This window comes from Boleophthalmus pectinirostris, unplaced genomic scaffold, assembly GCF_026225935.1.
Source record: "Boleophthalmus pectinirostris isolate CB_2022bp ecotype Guang Dong unplaced genomic scaffold, ASM2622593v1 HiC_scaffold_21, whole genome shotgun sequence".
Taxonomy (NCBI): domain Eukaryota; kingdom Metazoa; phylum Chordata; class Actinopteri; order Gobiiformes; family Gobiidae; genus Boleophthalmus; species Boleophthalmus pectinirostris.
Genome location: NW_026571175.1, coordinates 38,194,211 through 38,215,952, shown reverse-complemented (window position 1 = coordinate 38,215,952; position 21,742 = coordinate 38,194,211). Strand labels below are relative to the sequence as shown.

General features: G+C 49.5%; 1 protein-coding gene across 1 annotated transcript in view; it reads left to right on the top strand.

Annotated features, from left to right (window-relative positions):
- The first annotated feature begins 5,255 nt into the window (after positions 1-5,255).
- Positions 5,256-21,742, top strand: part of col1a2 (collagen, type I, alpha 2) — a 36,272-nt gene continuing 19,785 nt past the window's right edge. The window contains exons 1-5 of the mRNA XM_055157268.1: positions 5,256-5,429; positions 7,379-7,389; positions 19,721-19,741; positions 20,114-20,200; positions 21,487-21,543. Of these exons, the coding sequence (XP_055013243.1) occupies positions 5,360-5,429; positions 7,379-7,389; positions 19,721-19,741; positions 20,114-20,200; positions 21,487-21,543 (246 nt within the window). The 5' untranslated portion in view covers positions 5,256-5,359. The remainder of the gene's footprint in view (positions 5,430-7,378; positions 7,390-19,720; positions 19,742-20,113; positions 20,201-21,486; positions 21,544-21,742) is intronic.

Sequence of the window (21,742 nt, the reverse complement as noted above, 5' to 3'; positions counted from 1 at the left end):
CATTTAGAACAGTAGAACAGAACATTTAGAACATTAGAACATTAGAACATTAGAACAGTAGAACATTAGAACATAGAACAGTAGAACAGTAGAACATTAGAACATTAGAACATTAGAACATTAGAACCTGGGTGTGTTATAAAGTTTGAGTTTTGTTTAATTTCAGACTTTTGCTGCTGCGTTTTGCTGGAAATGTAAACACTTTTGACTCTGACTCGAGTTGTTTTTTTGGCCGTTTATTCGGTGAGAAGTTGAGTTCAGTTTCAGTTCATTCATTTAATTCATAAAAACAGTTAAATGTTTCTGAACTTTCTCTTTTGATTTTTGTTGAGACGAGGAGAAGCAGAAACTGAGTCTGTGTCCGTTTGAGTTTCACCACAGAAACTCGGAGCCGTAATTATCCTGAAAAAAACCAAAACCTCCAGCAGATATTTTGAGTTTATTATAGTGACCAGACTGACTCAGGAGCAGACAGGAGCAGACAGGAGCAGACAGGAGCAGACAGGAGCAGACAGGAGCAGACAGGAGATGGTGTAGGTCAGACATATCAAACTCAGGCCCGGGGGCCAAATGTGGTCCGTGTTATAATTGTCTTGGTCCGGTGAGATCAGATCAAACATGTGTCGCTGCACATGTTTATCTGGAAATGTTCTTATTTTATCTTCTAGATTCAATGTTTAAATAAAACTTTTATTAAACATTTATTTGAATAAGAAAAAGTTTAACATCACAGATCTACAAAGAAAAGAAAAAAGCTGCAGATGTGGTTGATATTTTTCAATAAATATTTAGTTTGAGTTTGACTCTGGTGTTTGTGCTTCAGGACACGAAGGAACAAGTGAAACGTCTGATTTAGTAGAGAATTTCACTTTAGTCCTGGTTAGTCCTGGTTCAGTCCTGGTTTAGTCCTGGTTCAGTCCTGGTTTAGTCCTGGTTCAGTCCTGGTTTAGTCCTGGTTTAGTCCTGGTTCAGTCCTGGTTTAGTCCTGGTTTAGAGTCCTGGTTTAGTCCTGGTTTAGTCCTGGTTTTCAGTCCTGGTTTAGTCCTGGTTTAGTCCTGAAGTTCAGGTTTTTGTAAAAGTTGGAGACTCATTTAAAATCTAAAGTTTTATTGTGGTTTTTTCGTGTTCGTTTGTGTGGATAAAAATAAAAGCAGAAACATAAAGAAAAAGCCCCGAGGCCGAGGGGGCGGGTCCAGACTTTTGACTGATGTGTGGACACTGATGACATCATGTCGGGGGTCTTCTACATGTGCCTCTATGGTGAAATGTTCAGCAGTTACCACAGTGATGCAGTGCTCACACATTCACACAAACACAAAGATGAGAGGAAGAGAGTTCCAGACAGAGCAGTGCCTCCTGTTAGCGTCGGGATCTGAATCTGGAGAAAATAAATCTGTGAAAATCTGAAATTTCTGAAATGGGTCAAATTCTAAACTCACAAACAGCAGAAGCCCAGAGCCGTGACTCATCCTCTCCACCTCCTCCTCCTCCAGACCGAGCCCCACAGCCCCGCCCCCCTCTCACACAGCCCGCCCCCTCTCACACAGCCCCGCCCCCCTCTCACACAGCCCCGCCCCCCCTCACAGCTGTACAGAGGTGCTCCGTGAGGGGAGGGGCCTCAGCTCCAGACCCAAGTGTTCGACGCACAATGAAAGTGAACGTGTGTGTGTGTGTGTCTCTGTGTGTGTGTGTGTGTCTGTGTGTGTGTGTGTGTGTGTGTGTGTGTCTCTGTGTGTCTCTCTGTGTGTGTGTGTGTGTGTGTGTCTGTGTGTGTGTGTGTCTCTCTGTGTGTGTGTGTGTGTGTGTGTGTGTGTCTGTGTGTGTGTGTCTCTGTGTGTCTGTGTGTGTGTGTGTGTGTGTGTGTGTGTCTGTGTGTGTGTGTGTGTGTGTCTCTCTGTGTGTGTCTCTGTGTGTGTGTGTCTGTGTGTCTGTGTGTGTGTGTGTCTGTGTGTGTCTCTGTGTGTCTGTGTGTGTGTGTGTGTGTGTGTCTGTGTGTGTGTGTGTGTGTGTGTGAGAGAGTCTCACACTCGTCTCTTACAGGAGGTTGTGAGTTTCAGCTTCATCAGGAAACTGAACTCAGGTCGTCTTAAACTGAAGCACCTGAAGGCGACACGAGGTAAACCAGGTGAGTCCAAACTCTGGTCACCAGGAGCCACATGTGTAAACACAGAAGAAGCAGAGGAGGATGGAGGACGAGGACTGGAGCTCAGCACAGGGAAGAATTCAAATCTGTGCAGGTTTAACACGTTAGAATGAACCGTCTTTATTCACACTAAAATCCTTCAAATCAAACAATCAATATTATTGATCAGTTTTATCAAGGTCGATTAGCAACAAAAACTGCAGTAAAAAGTACATTTTTTATTGATGCAAAGTCATTTGGACCATTTCACCCTGGAAGTTTGAAGGCCAAGAAAAATGTGTCTGAGGGCCACATTTGGCCCACGGGCCGTAGTTTGGACTCACCTGACGTAAAGGAACATTTCACCTGAAACTAGAAACTCCAAACCAAACACAAGAACACAAACACATTTGTCCTGTGTGAGCGAGCTCGCCTCTCCACAGACCTGACTGTAATATTCCACAGTGCAGCATTAACCTCAGTGACTCGTTGGTTTTATCTTTGTGTTTCTGTTTCTGTGGAAACACTAAAAGTTCCACACTGTGGCTTTAAAGAGAAAAGAAAAGTGAGTCCAGGTGGAACATGTTCCTGTGTCCCTCACCTGTCAGCGTCGGCCAATCACAGCCTGACCCCCCCCCCCCCCCCCCGCAGCAGCACAAACAGAACCTCTCAGCTCCTCCTCTCCTCTCGTCCTCGTCGCCAAATGTCCCACAGTGTCTCCAGGTCTCCACGGAGACACGACGGACGCTTTTGGTAAACACAGGTCTGGAGGGTCCTGCACCTGCCCGTCCCCCGCACCTCTGCACCTGCCTCTGCACCTGCCTCTGCACCTGCCTCTGCACCTGCCTCTGCACCTGCCTCTGCACCTGCCTCTGCACCTGCCTCTGCCCCTGCCTCTGCACCTGCCTCTGCACCTGCCCGTCCTCTGCAGCTTCATCACTAGATCATTGTTTGTGTTGTTGTGATTTGTTGAAGTTCAGTTCAGTTTGTCTCTGCAGTGTCCTCATGAGCCAATCAGAGCGCAGCACGTCCAGAGCGGCCAATCAGAGCGCAGGAGCGTGTTCCTGCTCCTCCTGTGAGGAGACAGACACAAGATGGAGGATGAGTTCAGATGAGTTTGTCTGTGTGTCTGTGGCAGAGTGGTTAGTCTGTCTCCTCTCTGTGAGGAGGTTGTGGGTTTGATTCCAGACCTGATTTCTCCTGTGAATGTGACATGTGCAGAGTCTGATTTAAAAACAAGTTTGTTCAGATTTAAAAACACAAAGAAGAGTTTGTCTCTTCACAAAACTGTCTCAGTCCCCCTCACACCCGTGTCCCCCTCACTCGTGTCCCCTCACGTGTCCCCCCCCTCACCTCGTGTCCCCCTCACGCTCGTGTCCCCCTCTTGTGTCCCCCTCACACCTGTCCCCCTCACACTCGTGTCCCCTCACTCGTTGTCCCCCTCACCTCGTGTCCCCCTCACGCCCGTGTCCCCCTCACACCTCGTGTCCCCCTCACACTCGTGTCCCCCTCACACTCGTGTCCCCTCACACTCGTGTCCCCCTCACGGTCGTGTCCCCCTCACCCTCGTGTCCCCCTCACGCCCGTGTCCCCTCACACCTCGTGTCCCCCTCACGCCCGTGTCCCCCTCACGCCCGTGTCCCCCTCACGCCCGTGTCCCCCTCACGTCGTGTCCCCCTCACACTCGTGTCCCCCTCACACTCGTGTCCCCTCACACCCGTGTCCCCCTCACACCCGTGTCCCCCTCACACTCGTGTCCCCCTCACCTCGTGTCCCCCTCACCCTCGTGTCCCCCTCACACTCGTGTCCCTCACACCCGTGTCCCCTCACACTCGTGTCCCCTCACCCTCGTGTCCCCCTCACACTCGTGTCCCCCTCACACTCGTGTCCCCCTCACACTCGTGTCCCCCTCACACTCGTGTCCCCTCACACTCGTGTCCCCCTCACACCTCGTGTCCCCCTCACACCCGTGTCCCCCTCACACCTCACACCCGTGTCCCCCTCACACCCGTGTCCCCCTCACACTCGTGTCCCCCTCACACTCGTGTCCTCCTCACACTCGTGTCCCCCTCACACTCGTGTCCTCCTCTCTCCTCCGTGAACTTGGAGCTGCTGATGTGGAGCTTTGTGGCTCTTCCTCGCTCCTCCTCCTCCGCAGACGCAGCCGGTGGAGCGGTGCCATGTCCCGAGCACCTCCCGGCCCAGAGCGCGCATCACAGCGTGCACGTGCGCCGGCGTGTCCACGTGGAGGTGTGTGCACTCTCTCATTATGGGGCAATTAACCTGCAGCCGCCCACAGCATCTGCCCCAGACCCGAGTCTTTAACCCCGAGTCTTTTGGAGCGGCCGCGCGCTTTTACGCACGGAGCTTACAGAAGATGAACTGGCGTGAACCTGAGTGCGTGTGCGTGTGCGTGTGCGGGGCGGGGTGGGGGCGCTCGTGCGGACATGTCTGCTCCTGCCGCAGGTGAGAGTGAAGTCTCCACACCTGGCCCCGTGCACGCGCATTCCAGCCTGCAGTGGGACGTGAGCGCGCACGGAGGTGTTTGGAAAAGTTTGGAAAAAACGAACTGCGCTTCTGCTCCACACCAGAGCAAAAGAGCCACGGACACGAGGGACACACGAGGGACACACGAGGGCGTGGGAGACGTCACGGACCTTTGTGCCCTTGAGCCAGACACTCTCTGAAATAAACCTGTAAAAGTCACGCTCCATCCGGGGAACATCAACTTTAAAGTCTATAAACACAGAGGGCTGCTCCTGCCTGCTCCTGTCAGTCCCTGCCTGCCCCTGTCAGTCCCTGCCTGCCCCTGTCAGTCCCTGTCAGTCCCTGCCTGCGCTGGCCCTGCCTCGTTCTCACGGCGCACAGGGAGAAAACACAAAGTGGTGGTGTCTCTTTTTAGAGCGTCTCTGTCCACGTCCTCAAAAAGAATGGATCTAATTAGACGCTGTGTTCGTCATCATCCTGGCGCAGCGCGCGGCCGGAGGAGGCGCACTGGAGCAGGCGCGCGCCGCGGAGCAGCGCACGTCCGGCCCGCTGATTGGAGGAGAGCGCGCTGAGTGACAGCTCGAGCGGAGTCCCTCCTGCCGTATAAAGGGGCCCCGGGGTCCTGCGGCTCTCAGCATCACGGCAGCAGCTTTCCGCTCAGTTTGGAGTAACTCCGTCCCCTGTATGACTGCATAAGTGCGCTCACGACCAGGGCTCAGCGGCACAAGGAGTCTGCATGTCCGCGTAGACATGCTCAGCTTTGTGGATACCCGGATTCTGTTGCTGCTCGCAGTGACCTCATATCTCGCGACATGTCAGTGTAAGTGTGGGATGTCTGTGGACTCGGGGGAAGTTTGTGGACTCGGGGGATGCTCGACTTTTTGCTTTGGACCTTTTCACCCGGAGTCTGGGACTTGGTTGTTCTCCAGCGGAATATCTCCTGAGGACCTGTGTGTTTGTTTTTCTGCAGCTCTGGTGGATCATGGACAGGTTTATGTAGGACAGAGCAGAGGATCATGAGCAGGTTTATGTAGAAAAGTCTGGAGGAGGTGGAGGAGGTGGAGGTGGAGTCGGTGGGGTGGAGGTCTGGGGGTCTGAGGGTCTGAGGGTCTGGGGGTCTGGGTGTGTTGCAGTGAGACCCTGGTGCAGTGGAGGTTAGTCTGGTCTGGGTTTGTGGTGCCTTAGATGGAAAAGTTTGGGGCGTTGGACTCTTTGTTCCAGATGGAGAATCTCAGTGGAAACTGTGCACACGCCCCCTGGTGGAGCGAGCGGGACAAACACGCGTCAGTTTAGAAGAAAAGAACATTTCCCCAGAATCACGCGCCAGGAAACTTTTACTCATCTTTATTTTATATTTATTATAATAATCTCAGGCTCATAGTGATTTAAAATCAAACCTGTGACCTTTGACCTTTAACTTTATTCTAAAAAACTGCAGAACATTAGTTTATATTTTATATTTATTAGTTTATATTTATTTTATTTGAGTTTGTGGTTTGTCGGTGTCTCTGCTGCAGCTCAGAGTCTGGTGTCCACATCTGTCCACATCTGTCCACATCTGTCCACATCTGTCCACATCTGTCCACATCTGTCTCTGTGACGTAGACACTGGGCGGTGCACTTGCGCCCTCTTGTGGCTGGATTTGCTCAGGACGTGGCAGGGGTCACGTGGAGGTCTCTCTTGGACCTGGTCCAGTTCTGAGACCTGAGGAGGTCCACACTGGCTCTGGTCCAGGACTGAGACCTGCTCCGGGTCTGGACAGGACTCTTAGTTTGCCCTTTGACCCCAGCGCGAGATTCTGACCCACATTTAAACATTTAAACATTTAAACATTTAAACATTTAACTTTAACTGAAACATTTAGAAACAAAACGAAGCATCAGCAGAGTCTGAGTCTGAGTCTGAGTCTGGACCGAGCACGTGACCCACTCTGACCTGGTCTATTATTATTCTTCTTCAGGTGTAATTACACATGATTAAGTTGTAATTACATGTGATATATTATTATGTACATCGTCCAGCCTCCTCCCGCGCACGCGCAGCTCTAGTTCCACTTTCACACACTTTCAGCCTCGAACCACGAACCCCCGAACTCTAATCACGTGACGGAGCAGAACAGCGGCCCCGGGGGACCTCTGCGGGGCGTCTGCGGGGCTCTGCTGCGGGGCCTCTGCGGGGCCGCACGGGGCCTCTGCGGGGCCTCTGCGGGGCGTCTGCGGGGCCTCTGCGGGGCCGCGCGGGCGTGTTTCGGCCTGTGGCTCCTCGTGCCTCCGCCTGACGCTGGAATGCGCCGCGCGAGAAAAGCCCGGATGCCCTGCAGCGGCACTTTCACTAACGATCACAGAACAGGACCAGACCGAGCACTTCCCCCGAGTCTCACACTCTACTGGAGTACAAGTACACGAAGTACACGAGTACTGCAGTGTGTACTCTCCTGTAGTACTGTGCTGTGTACTGCAGTACTGCAGGAGAGTACTGTAGTACTACAGTACTGCAGTACTGCAGTATTACTGTATCTGAGCTGAGTACAAACTCTGTTCATGTTCTAACAAGTGTCCTCTTTTGTTTCCTTGTCCCCTCTCTTGTCTCCTCATCTCCTCGTCTCCTTATGTGTGCTCCGGACCCCAGCCTCGGTCAGTACACACACACACACACACACACACACACACACACACACTTACCTGAGTCAGCCTGGTCGTCCTCAGCAGCAGCAGTGTGTTTCTCTCTCGTCTCCATGAGCCCTGGTTCAGAGTGTGGTCCTGGGGCAGACCCGGGCCCGGTCCTGGGGCAGACCCTGGGCCGGTCCTGGGGTCGTCCGGGCTGGTTTTGGGNATGTTTATCTGGAAATGTTCTTATTTTATCTTCTAGATTCAATGTTTAAATAAAACTTTTATTAAACATTTATTTGAATAAGAAAAAGTTTAACATCACAGATCTACAAAGAAAAGAAAAAAGCTGCAGATGTGGTTGATATTTTTCAATAAATATTTAGTTTGAGTTTGACTCTGGTGTTTGTGCTTCAGGACACGAAGGAACAAGTGAAACATCTGATTTAGTAGAGAATTTCACTTTAGTCCTGGTTCAGTCCTGGTTTAGTCCTGGTTCAGTCCTGGTTTAGTCCTGGTTCAGTCCTGGTTTAGTCCTGGTTTAGTCCTGGTTTAGTCCTGGTTTAGACCTGGTTTAGTCCTGGTTCAGTCCTGGTTTAGTCCTGGTTTAGACCTGGTTCAGTCCTGGTTTAGTCCTGGTTTAGTCCTGAAGTTCAGGTTTTTGTAAAAGTTGGAGACTCATTTAAAATCTAAAGTTTTATTGTGGTTTTTTCGTGTTGTTTGTGTGGATAAAAATAAAAGCAGAAACATAAAGAAAAGCCCCGAGGCCGAGGGGGCGGGTCCAGACTTTTGACTGATGTGTGGACACTGATGACATCATGTCGGGGGTCTTCTACATGTGCCTCTATGGTGAAATGTTCAGCAGTTACCACAGTGATGCAGTGCTCACACATTCACACAAACACAAAGATGAGAGGAAGAGAGTTCCAGACAGAGCAGTGCCTCCTGTTAGCGTCGGGATCTGAATCTGGAGAAAATAAATCTGTGAAAATCTGAAATTTCTGAAATGGGTCAAATTCTAAACTCACAAACAGCAGAAGCCCAGAGCCGTGACTCATCCTCTCCACCTCCTCCTCCTCCAGACCGAGCCCCACAGCCCCGCCCCCCTCTCACACAGCCCCGCCCCCCTCTCACACAGCCCCGCCCCCCTCTCACACAGCCCCGCCCCCTCACAGCTGTACAGAGGTGCTCCGTGAGGGGAGGGGCCTCAGCTCCAGACCCAAGTGTTCGACGCACAATGAAAGTGAACGTGTGTGTGTCTCTGTGTGTGTGTGTCTGTGTGTGTGTGTGTGTGTCTCTGTGTGTCTGTGTGTGTGTGTCTGTGTGTGTGTGTCTCTCTGTGTGTGTGTGTGTGTGTGTCTGTGTGTGTCTCTGTGTGTCTGTGTGTGTGTGTCTGTGTGTGTGTGTCTCTCTGTGTGTGTGTGTGTGTGTGTCTGTGTGTCTCTCTGTGTGTGTGTGTGTGTGTGTGTGTGTCTGTGTCTGTGTCTCTGTGTGTGTGTGTGTGGTGTCTGTGTGTGTCTCTGTGTGTGTGTGTGTGTGTGTGTCTGTGTGTGTCTGTGTGTGTGTGTGTGTGTCTGTGTGTCTGTGTGTGTGTGTGTGTGTGTGTGTCTCTGTGTGTGTGTGTGTGTGTGTGTCTGTGTGTGTCTCTGTGTGTGTGTGTGTGTGTGTGTCTGTGTGTGTGTGTCTTGTGTGTCTCTCTGTGTGTGTGTGTGTGTGTGTCTGTGTGTGTCATGTGTGTGTCTGTGTGTGTGTGTGTGTGTGTCTGTGTGTGTCTGTGTGTGTGTGTGTGTGTGTGTGTTGTGTGTGTGTGTGAGAGAGTCTCACACTCGTCTCTTACAGGGAGGTTGTGAGTTTCAGCTTCATCAGGAAACTGAACTCAGGTCGTCTTAAAACTGAAGCACCTGAAGGCGACACGAGGTAAAACCAGGTGAGTCCAAACTCTGGTCACCAGGAGCCACATGTGTAAACACCAGAAGAAGCAGAGGAGGATGGAGGACGAGGACTGGAGCTCAGCACAGGGAAGAATTCAAATCTGTGCAGGTTAAACACGTTAGAATGAACCGTCTTTATTCACACTAAAATCCTTCAAATCAAACAATCAATATTATTGATCAGTTTTATCAAGGTCGATTAGCAACAAAAACTGCAGTAAAAAGTACATTTTTTATTGATGCAAAGTCATTTGGACCATTTCACCCTGGAAGTTTGAAGGCCAAGAAAAATGTGTCTGAGGGCCACATTTAGCCCACGGGCCGTAGTTTGGACTCACCTGACGTAAAGGAACATTTCACCTGAAACTAGAAACTCCAAACCAAACACAAGAACATAAGAACAACTGTAAGAAAAATAGAAACAACTGAAAAACACAAACACATTTGTCCTGTGTGAGCGAGCTCGCCTCTCCACAGACCTGACTGTAATATTCCACAGTGCAGCATTAACCTCAGTGACTCGTTGGTTTTATCTTTGTGTTTCTGTTTCTGTGGAAACACTAAAAGTTCCACACTGTGGCTTTAAAGAGAAAAGAAAAGTGAGTCCAGGTGGAACATGTTCCTGTGTCCCTCCCCCCCCCCCGCAGCAGCACAAACAGAACCTCTCAGCTCCTCCTCCTCCTCTCGTCCTCGTCGCCAAATGTCCCACAGTGTCTCCAGGTCTCCACGGAGACACGACGGACGCTTTTGGTAAACACAGGTCTGGAGGGTCCTGCACCTGCCCGTCCCCCTGCACCTGCCTCTGCCCCTGCCTCTGCACCTGCCCTCCCCCGCACCTGCCTGCACCTGCCTCTGCACCTGCCTCTGCACCTGCCCGTCCCCCGCACCTGCTCTGCACCTGCCTCTGCACCTGCCTCTGCCTCTCTGCACCTGCCTCTGCCTCTGCACCTGCCTGCACCTGCTCTGCACCTGCCCGTCCTCTGCAGCTTCATCACTAGATCATTGTTTGTGTTGTTGTGATTTGTTGAAGTTCAGTTCAGTTTGTCTCTGCAGTGTCCTCATGAGCCAATCAGAGCGCAGCACGTCCAGAGCGGCCAATCAGAGCGCAGGAGCGTGTTCCTGCTCCTCCTGTGAGGAGACAGACACAAGATGGAGGATGAGTGCAGATGAGTTTGTCTCTGTGTCTGTGGCAGAGTGGTTAGTCTGTCTCCTCTCTGTCAGGAGGTTGTGGGTTTGATTCCAGACCTGATTTCTCCTGTGAATGTGACATGTGCAGAGTCTGATTTAAAAACAAGTTTGTTCAGATTTAAAAACACAAAGAAGAGTTTGTCTCTTCACAAAACTGTCTCATCACACTCGTGTCCCCCTCACGCCCGTGTCCCCCTCACGCCCGTGTCCCCCTCACGCCCGTGTCCCCACTCGTGTCCCCCTCACCACTCGTGTCCCCCTCACGGTCGTGTCCCCCTCACACTCGTGTCCCCTCACCCCTCACACTCGTGTCCCCCTCACGCCTGTCCCCCTGTCCCCCTCACGCCCCGTGTCCCCACGCTCGTGTCCCCCTCACGTCGTGTCCCCCGTGTTCCCCTCACACTCGTGTCCCCCTCACACTCGTGTCCCCCTGACACTCGTGTCCCCTCACACTCGTGTCCCCTCACACTCGTGTCCCCCTCACACCCGTGTGTCCCCCTCACCCTCGTGTCCCCCTCACACCTCGTGTCCCCCTCACACCGTGTCCCCCTCACACCCGTGTCCCCCTCAACACCCCGTGTCCCCCTCACACGTGTCCCCTCACACTCGTGTCCCCTCACACTCGTGTGTGTCCCCCTCACAACACCGTGGTCCCCCTCACACCCGTGTCCCCCTCACACTCGTGTCCCCCTCACACTCGTGTCCTCCTCACACTCGTGTCCCCCTCACACTCGTGTCCTCCTCTCTCCTCCGTGAACTTGGAGCTGCTGATGTGGAGCTTTGTGGCTCTTCCTCGCTCCTCCTCCTCCGCAGACGCAGCCGGTGGAGCGGTGCCATGTCCCGAGCACCTCCCGTCCCAGAGCGCGCATCACAGCACGTGCACGTGCGCCGGCGTGTCCACGTGGAGGTGTGTGCACTCTCTCATTATGGGGCAATTAACCTGCAGCCGCCCACAGCATCTGCCCCAGACCCGAGTCTTTAACCCCGAGTCTTTTGGAGCGGCCGCGCGCTTTTACGCACGGAGCTTACAGAAGATGAACTGGCGTGAACCTGAGTGCGTGTGCGTGTGCGTGTGCGGGGCGGGGTGGGGGCGCTCGTGCGGACATGTCTGCTCCTGCCGCAGGTGAGAGTGAAGTCTCCACACCTGGCCCCGTGCACGCGCATTCCAGCCTGCAGTGGGACGTGAGCGCGCACGGAGGTGTTTGGAAAAGTTTGGAAAAAACGAACTGCGCTTCTGCTCCACACCAAAGCAAAAGAGCCACGGACACGAGGGACACACGAGGGACACACGAGGGCGTGGGAGACGTCACGGACCTCTGTGCCCTTGAGCCAGACACTCTCTGAAATAAACCTGTAAAATCACGCTCCATCCGGGGAACATCAACTTTAAAGTCTATAAACACAGAGGGCTGCTCCTGCCTGCTCCTGTCAGTCCCTGCCTGCCCCTGTCAGTCCCTGCCTGCCCCTGTCAGTCCCTGATTTTCAGTGCCCATGCACTGCGCTGACCTCTGAACTCGCTAGTGGCACGAGACAAGAACCACACAGAGTAGGAAGTTTACTAAAAACAGCACACCCAACTTACGACATTCAACCCGTGGCCTAGGTACGCACTGAAGGCTGTCACATCACCCACTTCTATAAACACAACTCCACACAAAGCAGCGTACTACAACCGATGATTCTCACAGCAGTCCCTCACTAAAAGCACAATGGAACATCATAACAAATTACAGCACGCATGTCGATTCGTTCATCAAATCGGCCGTGGCTGGCGAGAGTCGCGGCGGCCGGGGAGTGCGCCCCCTCCCGCGCGCCAGGCAGTCGCAGCCGTCAGAAGTAACTCAAATTTAGGCAGTTCGCGATCAGACTCCGATGTCCACCAGGCGATTTGGAGAGAGAGACAGCCAAGCATACGAAGAGTGAGCAGCTCGAGCGAGTCCTCTCTGCGCATACTAATAGGGCACCGGACCGTCCTTGGCGGCTCTCAGCAATTTATATCACGAAGCCGAAGTAGCTTCGACTACGCGAGTTTGCGGGTCTTGGAAAAGAACTCTTCTAGAATTTAATTCTCTGGCTCACCACCTCTAGAAGAATCACTGAACTGAGCGATTAAAGTGCGCTCACGCCCAGGAGCTCCGCGGCACCACAGGATTCTGCATGTCCTGCTATATACATTGCTCACCGCACTTTTGTTTCTATACCTTATTCTTATTGTCCTAGCTCTCTCATTTACACTCACTACTCCTCTGCTACACACCGACGTTTCAATTTTAATATTTCATTCGCTTCACGTGTTAATCTTTTTACTCATGTTTTTATATTTTTACTCTTTTTTACATATATTGTTACTCTGTATATTGAAATATTCTTGTTACTTATTTCCTCATGATCCAGAAACAAGAGAAAACTTCCGCTACGACCCTCAAAACGTCACATTTGCACGGTGTGTTGCGATTCTTCGATCTTGAGTTTTCTCTCGTCTTTACCTATTCTAAACCTATTCTCTATACTTTCTTTTCTAATTTTTTATTTCATTAATAACTCAAAACCAAACTCTTAACTTAATTTTAATCTAAATCGTGGTTAACCTAATTCTAAACCTCTCCCGAACGCACTGCCTATAGAACAAGATTTCGGCCACTCGGTACACTACTGTTTTCTTCTCATTGAACCAAGAAGGTTTGCTCTCTTAAATACAACACTTCTATCTAAGAAACCGCAGGGCTAGCTTGGTTACCGGTGGTAAATCATAATTAATAAATTAATTAAAATATCAATATCAGTCATTGTTTTTTTTTTTCTTTCGATAGTACCCAATTTCATTATACATATTTGTTTCTTATTTAAAATCCATCTGATTTATATCATTTAAATTCATATGAATTCATTTACCTCATAGTATATACTATACAGATTATAATGAATTCAAACATCTTTTATTAGAGCAAAGTAAAATATAATTAATATTTAAAAAATCAAGCACAGTCGAACGCTTTATAAAACCGATTATACGGGCAAAGCACCACGTTCAGTTTTAATCAGCGAGTTTTGACTTTCACATTTCAAACAGATCAGCACACTTCTGTTCCTTTTATCAGTCATTGGCCAGAATCCACGGCCACCAAACACACAACACAACCAACACACACCCAAACACAAAACACAACACACAAACACAGCACACACACAAAACAAGACACGTCAGTGAAGGAAAACCGGTTCAATTTTTTCCTGGATTGGCTACTCTGTCTCCCCTTCTCAGCAGTTCTCCATTGTCCTGGAACAAACCAAAAGTACGACACACATCATAAATAAACATATCACTAACTTATAAACCACCGACAAACTTAAAATAACCACAGATAATTATTCTACAGTCTCACCAACAAAATACTGTCAAACTAATTTGTATAATGCACATCCGGAAGTATAAAATACATCAGGATGAGAACGAATAAAAAAAGACCATGAGTAACGGACGCCCACAATTCAGCGCCGCAGCCCCACACAAGGTATACTTCACACAACTAACACAAATTAATAAAGCTAACAACAAAAATATTTTTTTTTATATTACAAACATCTTTTAAGTCCCAACAACGACACTGGCAGAGAGAAAAGTCCGAGAAGGAAAGTTAATGCTCTTAATAAAATTTTCTCGTCCGAAATGCTCAGCAAAGTATTGTTCACTAACATTAACCACAACGATACCAATTGAAGACTAAGCTACGCTCTCAGCCTCTGGTTTCCGGTGTTTAGTCCTTGAGAAACAGAACTACAAAATGGGAAAATCCACTGAAGCACGCCGCTGGTGAGGAATTAAGGTGGGGGCACTTACGGCGGGGGTCCAGGGTCGGGCCATCATTGCCTGAGAGAGGAAAAAAGACACGAACGAGGTCGAATGTGTTCATTTGATTTAATATGATCTTCTTAATAAAACCCACAGACGCGAGGCCCGAACACGATCACTTGATAGGGAACTTTAAAACTGACACATGATCTACGTAATATATGTCAGAGTCAAGCTGGACAGGATATGGCTTTATTCATTTCACGTACAAAGTCCGAACGTTAAAATCATTCATTTGTTTAGAGGAATGTGTAATTTTTCAGAATTTGTAAGTAGTTTCACAGTGTAAGACTAAAATATCGTCTGTTCTTTAGGGAAGTACAGCATTGTTAATTAGGATTTATTGATATCGTGCTGGCTTGCTAGTGTTTTGGCAGTCTTTTTCTGTTTATAATATACCTCTTTTCCTAGCTATCAAGAGTTTTTAAATCTGTATAAACCTTTATATTTCTCTATTTATATATTGTTAAGGATCTTGTGTCGCAAATCTTTTTCCTGGATCATAAAATTAGTGTGAAGTCTGTAAGTTTCTCAGACTGCTCTCGGTTCCCTCAAGACGCAAAGAGTCAACACGCAAAACCTGATGACTCACGGCAATCGCCGACCCCGGTGGCAAACGGTGCATGGAGTGTGAGAGGGTGAGGGTGCGTGACCTGCGGCGGTTCTCGTCAGAGGCAGGCAATCGACAGAAACACAAACACAATTTAATCATTAGAACAAACACACACAGGTAGCACACGAAATGTAGAATCACAACACACAATGTAGAATCCACACAGCACACAGTAAAACAGCACACACATGTTTTAGAACGACACCACACACATGTTAAGAACACACACACGATACTAATTGTAGAACACATCACACCACCATGTTGAGAACACACACACACACAGAGAATCAACACACCATGAGAACCAACAACACAAGAACACAAGCAACACTGGCATAAACCACAACAAACACGACTCAACAACAACATGAAACCACACACACACAGACACAAGGAACACACACACACACATCATCATTTCAATCTGAGTCTTTTCATTTGTGTTTGTTCTCGTCTCGTTCTTGTCGTCAGGAGTTTTGGGGGGCCTAGGCGTTGACACGGGTCAGAAGGTCACAGTTAATGATCTGATCCCACTGGCACGAGGAACGACAGGGCAGGTTGGAGTCAGGAGGTCAGGGAGGTCTTGGTCTGTGTGGAAGCAGTCTTCTCCGGTTGAGCAGGTCTGGTACTTTTCACTCTTCATGTACGACACCTGTGGGTCCCACAAGTGTCGTACATGAAGAGCCACAGATTGTCCAGAAACACACAGGGGTCAACACATGAGCAGGACAGATTGAGAGGAAATGGATCACACATGTGCGCTGTCATTTTAAAGATCACAGGCAGATGGTCAGAAGGTAGAAGGTCACGATCACAGGTCAGATTAACCGAGCCAAATGGATCTTACAGCACGTCGCACCGTTTGGACTCTTCAGAGCCTGACCCACACTCAGGGCTACAACACAAAACACACACAACACACACAAAACACACAACACAACACCACACTTACAACAACACACAACAAAAAACACAGATCTGTCACACACGTGACCTTTATCTGATTTCTGTATATATACTTTTCTCAGTTGTATAGATTTTTGAAATTTTCAACTTTGGGACATTCTGCCAAAAAATCACTTGTGTAGCATAAAAACCCAAAGTGGTGGAAAGTAAATATTTTTAAAATTATTTGGGTTTTCCATATCAACAGTTGAAAAATTTTTTAAAAATCACGGACGCGGGTCACCAGGTGGAGTTTCACCTCAGGACTTCACAAAACACCAGAATCAATAGTGGGTGAAGGGCAAGGGTCTGATTGTTGTCTGAATCCTCCATTTCCGGCAAATCTCCTGCAGACCCTCGTGTAGTATTGTTTCTACTGACACGCATCACAACCTGGTCGGCAATACACCGGCAACAGGGGCTTTTCACTCGGATAGGAACAGCCACGCCAGAGAGGGGACCTCCATAGATAGCAGGTATTATGTAGAAAAAATGCTGGTTCGAGGCCCGTCTCCTGTTCTATCTATGACCCTGTGTCATATACAGTTCAACTTCAATGCTCTCTCTCAAAATGCGCTTCTCATTGTCGCACAATTCACCTATAACTAGACATGGAAACTGCTGCCAGCTAAACACCCCAACCTCCAAGAAATGTGGCAAAACCCAAAAAGCCCGAGAGAGGCGGAGGACAAGGGGCACAAACCATAAGAATAAAAACAAAGAGGCGCGGGGTGAAGAAGAGGACAAAATAAAAAGGTTGGATGGAGGATGTGGACGGAGGGTTGGAATCGAAAAAGGATATCTGATGGGGTCCTGGGGGTCGGGGTCATGGGTGTGTTTGCAGTAGAGACCCTGGTGCAGTGATGAGGTTAGGTCTTGGTCCTGGGTTTGTGGTGCCTTAGATGGAACAACGAGTTTGCATACGGAGGTCGCATCCATGGAACCTACTATCTGTATCCCAAGAACTGACACAGCAGAATCCTCAGCATGGAAACTGTAGCAACCGCACCCCATTCAACTACGGATGCACGACAGACGACCACACAATCACACACACACAGACACGACCGAGGCCACACACACTAGGGTCGACCACAACACCACACACCAACATTTCCACTTACGATTCTAACGAACAAATCAAAGAACACACCACACCAAGAACCCACTAATTCCCGCAAACACGAACTCACCAAACGCGCCAGGAAACTCTACTATACCTCATACAAAACAACCAATTTATTCTGATAATTATCTATTAATATACCAGATAACTCTCAGAATGCTCATAGTGATTTTAAAAGTCAAACCTGTGACCTTTAAGAGCCTTTAACTTTATTCAAAACTGCAGAAACATTATGTTTATATTTATATATTATAGTTCTAATATTTATTTATTTGAGTTTTGTGGTTTGATCGGTCGTCTCTGCTGCAGCTCAGATGTTGGTGTCCACAATATGTCCACATCTGTCACATCTGTCCACATCTGTTCAACATCGTCCACATCTGGCTTCCAATGTCTCATGATGCCGTAGTGCCAAGAGTTTGCGTGAGGTCTGCACCTGCGCGCTTCTTGGTCGGCTGTGGAAATTTGACAAACCGTGCGCACGTGCAAGTGGTCAAGTACATGCTCTCACTTATTGTGGCATCATGATCTCACGTTCTTGAAGACACCTGAGTGAGGTGCTTCTCTGCTGGTTGGTTGCCAGGACTGAAGAGCACCTGAATCTCGAGGTGTTGGAAGGACATTTCTTAGTTGCTCGCATTTCGAGTCTCCGCAGCTCCTGACGAGCAGTGCTTGATGACCACCTGATTCTGTATTAACTAATCTTAAGACATTCGTGCTTTATGTGCTGAAGAGTTTTTTATGAACTTACAGATAACTGACTTCAGCACTGCGGCCGTCACTCCATCAGCACAGTCTGAGGTACATGCAGATCTAGAGTCCATCTGAGTCTGAGATCTGGGAGCAGCCCTCTTCCAGGTCCACATCGAGCACGTCGACCACTGCTTCTTGGTGCGATTGTTATTGATTCTTCGTCAGGGTCGTTCAATCTGAGTGAACATGATCACAGTGTAATACATCGTGTATAATATATTGAGTGTACACTCGTCCAGCCTCCCTCCCGTGCGGATACTTTCAGTTACAGCAGCACAGCGCTAGCTACGTTCCACCGCGCTTCACACTCTCAATACTAGAGTCCTCGTATACCAGCGAAACTCCCCGAACTGTAAACACTCGATTCGAGCGAGCAGTAACACGCTGGCCGGCGGCGACCTGTGCGGCGGCCTGCTGCGGTCGCGCCATAGTGACTATGGAACCCGGCACTCTAGCGACGGGCTCGCGCCCGGCCGAGCACATCTGACGGGAGCCCTGCGCGGAGGCCGGCGGGCGCCGGTGTGTGATCGGCCTGTGGCTCTCGTGCCTCCGCCTGACAGCTCGAGAATGCGCCCGCATGGCAGACCGGAGCACGCGCAGGTCTCACCAGGACCGCCTCGGGGGTTTTCCCCCCAGGACCGGCCCGGGGGTCTGCCCCAGGCCGGATACCCCTGCCGGACGCGGCACTTTTCTGGACTCACCCGAGTCAGCAGAACAGGACCCAGACCGTATGCACTTCCCGCACGGAGTCTCACACTAAACTTTTGAACAGGCTCATGGAGACAAGTCGACACGAGACCAGTGCACGGAAGTTACTGCAGCTAACGTGCTGCTTAGCCTCTGCCGGTGAAGGAGTACTGTGCTGATCGACCAGCTACGTCTGAGCAGTCAAGCTAGCAAGGTCGAGAGACTGTAGCTCTACAGGTACTGCACGTACTGCAGTATTACTGTATCTGAGCTGAGTACAAACTCTGTTCATGTTCTAACAAGTGTCCTCTTTTGTTTCCTTGTCCCCTCTCTTGTCTCCTCATCTCCTCGTCTCCTTATGTGTGCTCCGGACCCCAGCCTCGGTCAGTACACACACACACACACACACACACACACACACACACTTACCTGAGTCAGCCTGGTCGTCCTCAGCAGCAGCAGTGTGTTTCTCTCTCGTCTCCATGAGCCCTGGTTCAGAGTGTGGTCCTGGGGCAGACCCGGGCCGGTCCTGGGGCAGACCCGGGCCGGTCCTGGGGCAGACCCGGGCCGGTCCTGGGGTCGTCCGGGCTGGTTTTGGGGCAGTGTTCTGGGGTAATAGTCCTTGGGCAGCGGTCTGGGGGTAGTGTTCTGGGGGCAGCGTTATGCGTCGCGTCTGGGAGCAGGTGAAGGAGCGATTGGCCGGAGCTGCTGTGATTGTAACTGAATCCACGGGGCAGGGGCACCCAGGGGCCCAGCACAAAGGGCCCTTTGAGTGGACCTGGGAGAGGGCTGTCCCTGGTCTGGACCTGATGCTGCTGCTGCTGTGGAGACGGGACCATGAGAACACAGAAAAAACTCTACACACGAATCTGAACAGAAAACGACAGGTTCATCACGTTTAGAGACGAGACGAGTCTGAAGAAAAACTGTTTCTATGTTCAAAACACAAACAGTTTGTTAAATATCTGAGACACATTTGAGGGTTTAAAGGGACGGTTTTATGTTTAAGGCCAGTACGGGTCAGACTCAGACCTGGACTGGATCTGAGTCTGACCTGGTTTAGTTTTATCTGTGGCTCGATGTTAAATCTAAATTAACACAACATCGTCTTAACCTGTAGCTCGATGTGATGTGATGTGTGTGTGTGTGTGTGATGTGTGTGTGTGTGTGATGTGTGATGTGTGTGTGTGTGTGTGTGTGTGTGTGATGTGTGTGATGTGTGTGTGTGTGTGATGTGTGTGTGTGTGTGTGTGTGTGTGATGTGTGTGTGTGTGTGTGATGTGTGTGTGTGTGTGATGTGTGTGTGTGTGTGTGTGTGTGTGTGTTCATGTTGACAGTGTAACACAGTCACACTCGTGTGTATCGCTGTTCACTCTGTGTGTTTTCGCTGCAGGGACTTGTAGGAGAGAAGGGACCTCGAGGTGACCGGGTGAGCAGCTTCACTCTTCCACACACACTTTGATTCATTTGTGTAACACACACAAATATAAACACTGTTTGACATTTTTATAGACACACAAATGTTTATGTCACATGACTTAATACTAATGTCATGTGACCTAATAACCCGACAGGCCACGCCCCTTTGTTTACATCAGCTGTTTTGATTCTGACTTTAGAATAATACAAACATTTTAATAACTGTAATTTCACTGTGAGAGAAAAGAAACAGTTTTAAAAACACAAATGTTCATCAGGTTTTTGTGATGAACTAAAATAAAAACAGATGAAAAGAAAAAGCAGAAGTAGAAGCAGACGAGTGTGTTGGAGCCAGACTCTGACGTTCTTGTGTTTTTTGCAGGGTCCTCGTGGCCCTGATGGAAAAGACGGAAAGCCTGGCCTGCCCGGACCCCCTGGCCCCCCTGGACCCCCTGGACTCGGAGGCGGAGTGAGTCCCGTGTGTGTGTGTGTGTGAACTGGAGGATTCAGATAAAATCAGACCCTGTGTGATTAGATTTGATTCTGTGTTTGTGAGTCTGAGGTGAAAATCACCTGGTGACACGCGTCCGTGATTTTTATTTTAACTGTTGAATTTGGAAAACAAATAATTTTAAAATAACTTTATTTCACATTTGGGTTTTTGTCTCAGTAGTTTGTCCTTTTTGCAGAATTGTCCAAAGTTGAAATTATCAAAAATCTGATACAACTGTGAACAGTAATCAGATTACTCCAGAAATCAGATAAAGGTCACGTGTGTGATCAGATCTGTGGTTTTGTTGTGTGTTGTGTGTTGTGTGTGTGTGTGTGTTGTGTGTTTTGTGTGTGTGTGTGTTGTGTTTTGTGTGTAGCCTCTGAGTTGTGGGTCAGAGCTCTGAAGAGTCCAAACGGTGGACGTGCTGTAAATCCATTTGTGCTCGGTTAAATCTGACCTGTGACCTCGTGACCTTCTGACCTTCTGACCTCTGCCTGTGATCCTTTAAAAATGAGCCGCACATGTGTGACTCATTTCCTCTCACATCTGTCCTGCTCATGTTTGACCCCGTGTGTTTCTGGACAATCTGTGGCTCTTCATGTACGACACTTGTGGGGACCCACAGGTGTCGTACATGAAGAGTGACAAAGACCACGAGACCTGCTCCACCAGACCAAGACCTGCTCCACCAGACCAAGACCTGCTCCACCAGACCAAGACCTGCTCCACCAGACCAAGACCTGCTCCACCAGACCAAGACCTGCCCTGACCTCACCTGCCCTGACCTCACCTGCCCTGTCGTCTCCTCGTGCCTAGTGGGATCAGATCATTAGACTTTGACCTTCTGACCCGTGTCCAGACGCCTCAGGCCCAAAACTCCTGACGACAAGAACGAGACGAAGAACAAGACACAAAATGAAACAGACTCAGATTGAGATGATGATGTGTGTGTGTTCTACATGTGTGTGTGTGTTCTACATGTGTGTGTTCTACATGTGTGTGTGTGTGTTCTACATGTGTGTGTGTGTTCTACATGTGTGTGTGTGTGTGTCTACATGTGTGTGTGTGTGTTCTACATGTGTGTGTGTGTGTTCTACATGTGTGTGTGTGTTCTACATGTGTGTGTGTGTTCTACATGTGTGTGTGTGTTCTACATGTGTGTGTGTGTGTTCTACATGTGTGTGTGTGTGTTCTACATGTGTGTGTTCTACATGTGTGTGTTTGTTCTACATGTTCTAAATGTGTCTTGTGTTTCTGTGCAGAACTTTGCTGCTCAGTACGATGGTGCGAAGGCCCCTGACCCCGGCCCCGGACCCATGGTACATGCACACTCCTCATGCACACTCCTCATGCACACTCCTCATGCACACTCCTCATGCACGCTCCTCATGCACACTCCTCATGCACGCTCACATGCACACGTTTGCCCACCCGGGGGCTCGGCCTGTTGCCGTAGAGACTCCATCAGGGTTTCGCGTGTTGAACCTGTGACGTCTGGAGGAGACGAGGAGCAGCTCT